At 32.1% G+C, this 3,290-nt stretch overlaps 1 protein-coding gene across 1 annotated transcript; it reads left to right on the top strand.

The window, feature by feature from the left end:
* Window positions 1-309: 309 nt before the first annotated feature.
* Window positions 310-3,290, top strand: Phum_PHUM176290 (uncharacterized protein; the record flags this gene model as incomplete). The annotated part of the gene is made up of 5 exons (XM_002425086.1): window positions 310-438; window positions 633-2,202; window positions 2,322-2,485; window positions 2,578-2,757; window positions 2,994-3,290. The coding sequence occupies 5 exons, from the start codon at window positions 310-312 to the stop codon at window positions 3,288-3,290; spliced, it is 2,340 nt and encodes a 779-aa protein (XP_002425131.1).

Below are 3,290 nucleotides of genomic sequence, written 5' to 3' on the forward strand. Positions count from 1 at the left end.
ATAAATATGTGGGTCATTTACTATCTGTGAAAGTATTTAACATTTTCATTTTTTAAATTAAAAATGTCATGTTTATTTTAAGTTTTAAATTATGAATGATTATAAATTTAAACATTTATTGTTGTGGATATACAATTAAATTCATAAAATAAATATGATGTTACAAATTTTTCATTGCATTAAATTGTTTGAACTGGATAAATCTTGCATGAACATAACTTTTAATTTACAGTGTCAGAAAATTATGTTTATTTCTTTAAATTTCTTTTGTTATTCAATCAAGTTTTTATTATTTTAGGAAATTTGAAAATGAACAATTCAATTGGAGATCTCATTCAGTTTGATGATTGTACCGATTTAAAGGTTGCTTCAATAGTAAACAAAACATCATACATATCTTGTATTAAAATCCATGGGAAACCGATATTACCTCCTCTCGTAAGTTTGTTTGAAAATAAACATGATTTTTATTTATTAAATTATGTATCATATTTATGTTCATTATTAAATATTATTTGAGTGTAAAAGATGGCATTTAAATATATGTGAAAATTTGTACATATCATAAGATTTATATAATACTTACCTGTACTTACAATTGTCACGATGAAATTTGGTTTTTTCAATTTTAGATCAGTGAAGAAAAAAGATTGGAATTGAGAAAGTATAAGGAAAAAGCAATTGAAATAGAAAAAAAATTACAAAAGAATAAAGTGAATGACCAAATTTCAAGTGATGTGTCTCCAATATCAACATTGCCTCCCAGTCGACAGTCTACTCCTGCCAGACCTGCTAGCTTAGATTTAAATGAAAAGTGTCCTGGGCAGACTTACCTGCTCTCTAAATCAAAAACAGAAGGATCTCTGCATGAATACTCGAAAACATTAATTGCAGATTCACCAAATAATTCTAGTCAGCCAAGTTTCAAAAAATTAGATTTTAATTCATATAAGAGCACATTAGAGCAAAGATTGGCTCTCGAGGAAAATTTACCAGTAAAACAAATCAGAAATAAATATAAACAATCTCCCATTGTTGAAGAAAAATGGTGCGATTCTGAAGAAGATTTCAATAAGTGGTCTCCTTTAAAAGTAGAACCCCTGAATTCTTTTAAAGTAACGTTGCAAAATGAAAATTTAGAAAAATCGCTGGACGATAGTCAAAACACTCCAGATACCATAACCCAATCTCCTAGTTTATTGCGTCAAAATTCTTACACGTTACTAACGCCAAGTCCAGCATTGTTAGGTTACCTAGAATCAGAAAAAAAAAAGAAACACGAAAACGTGCATAGATCAAATTCCGGGAGAAAAACTTGGAATTTATCAAAAGCTCAAGAAAAATGGAATCCGAACAATAAAAATGCAGATGGAAAAACAATAAACGGACAAAATTCAAGCGACGAACAAGATGTTCAAACCGACAGTAAAAAGGGTTGGAGTTCTTTCGAAGACTTCTCAACTTTTGAGAGCAGTAATCAAGACGTTGAATCAAACGACGTGACGGAAGAAAAAGCATTTACAAACGGAAGTGGTACTAGTCCAGAGTCTTACAAGTGTAGAAAAGGCATTCCGGTTCCCATAAAGCTAAAATGTAAAATAAAAGGAAAAAAAAGTAAATTATTCAAAAGCGTGCCTTCTCCGAAATCGAGCGAAAAAGTCCAAACCAAATCGCAAGCGTCAATTTCAAAACAAAACCCCCCAGATTATGTGCCTTCGGAATTTAAAAACGAATTGTCGGAATTGTCCAATTTGTTGGTTCAAATGAAATTCAATCACGAAAAGCAGAAAAAAGATTTGGAAGAAAGGCAACAAACGGAAATGAAGCAATTGGAAATATTGTTTAAAAAAAAAGAAGAAGAGCTATTGAAAAAAATACAACTGAATCCGAAAAAATCGAGGAAATCTGTGTACTCGCACAAGTCAAAGAATCCAGAAACGAACGAATACGATATCAGGGTAATGGGTGATGGAAATCACAGTCAGGGCAAATATGACAGAGAGAATTTTATTGAGGAAAAATTTGTTAGTTATTATAAGCAATGTAGGAGACCTCATTCAGCTAAAGATTTTCATCATATTTATAGTTATGAAGATATTATTGATGAGAATAAGAGAGCGAGATCAACCGATTTTAATCATGGAAATCAAGACACGGATTTAGATGTTAGTTTTCCAGAGGAATTCGTACAACAATCCAGAGGTAACAAAGAGAAAAAGTTTTGCCATTATTATTATTATTATTTTTTTTTTCTTCCCCAATACCGCCTTGTTTGTTCGTCTTTGTCGAAAAGATGTATTTTAAAACGAAATCAATTTCAGATGCGACTTTAAACAATGATTGTATGACCGAATCGGATTCCATAAGTAATTTTAGCAGTAGATCGTCGACTATGAGCTCAGAGAACAAACCGGATTTAATTCCCGTCGTTGCATTTAAAAAATATCGAGATTTGACAAAGGAAGAATATGATAAATACGTTCGGGTAATTAACGAAACCTCGAAATCGATAATAATAATAATAATGAAGAAAAAGTCAACGTCACGAGGGTGATATTTTATTTTTTTTTTTTCAAGGCGGCAACTAAAATCACGGCAGCCGTTCGAGGATACCTAACGAGAAGATTGCTTCGAACCGCACACGTTCAAGGATTGATAACAACCCTTAAGGATGCGATAATTTGCGCCACGCAGCTTCATTCAGCTTCCGACATTGCAGATTCGGATATTGATCTCATGAGAAGATTAGGTCGACAGGTAGATCAGAAGAAGAAACACAAAAAAATATAAAATTTTTTTTTTTTTATCCGTCACGCGTTGTTGCAAAAGTCGTCTGCTTAGTGTGTGCGATTTACGTCCTTGAGATTTTTTTTTTCTCTTTTTTTTATCATTCTTTTAAACGAGGGGTCAAAGTTCAAAAAAAAAAAATAAATAATAAAAGACGATAGATAATAAATTCGGGAATATGATTTTTTTTTTTTTTTTTTTTTTAGATCGAAGCAGCTTGGGATGCAGTTTACGGAGTTTTTTTCAATACGGAAACAACGACAAGATTACAATTGATAGCGGCGGATAGAGAAAGATTGAAAGCGATCGTGACGAAAAATCCGATCGTAAATGATAAGAAGAAAAGGATTTCGTCTGCTACGAGAAAATCATTAGATAGAAAAAGAGGAAATTTGAATTACATGTCGAAATCGCAAAGTTCAAACGGATGCACAAGAGTGAGAATGTGCACGAAAATGGCCAATTCTTATCCGAGCCCGTATTTTCCGCAAAAGTTGAAGTGA

Source organism: Pediculus humanus, genomic scaffold, assembly GCF_000006295.1.
Source record: "Pediculus humanus corporis 1103172107521 genomic scaffold, whole genome shotgun sequence".
In the NCBI taxonomy this organism is placed as follows: domain Eukaryota; kingdom Metazoa; phylum Arthropoda; class Insecta; order Psocodea; family Pediculidae; genus Pediculus; species Pediculus humanus.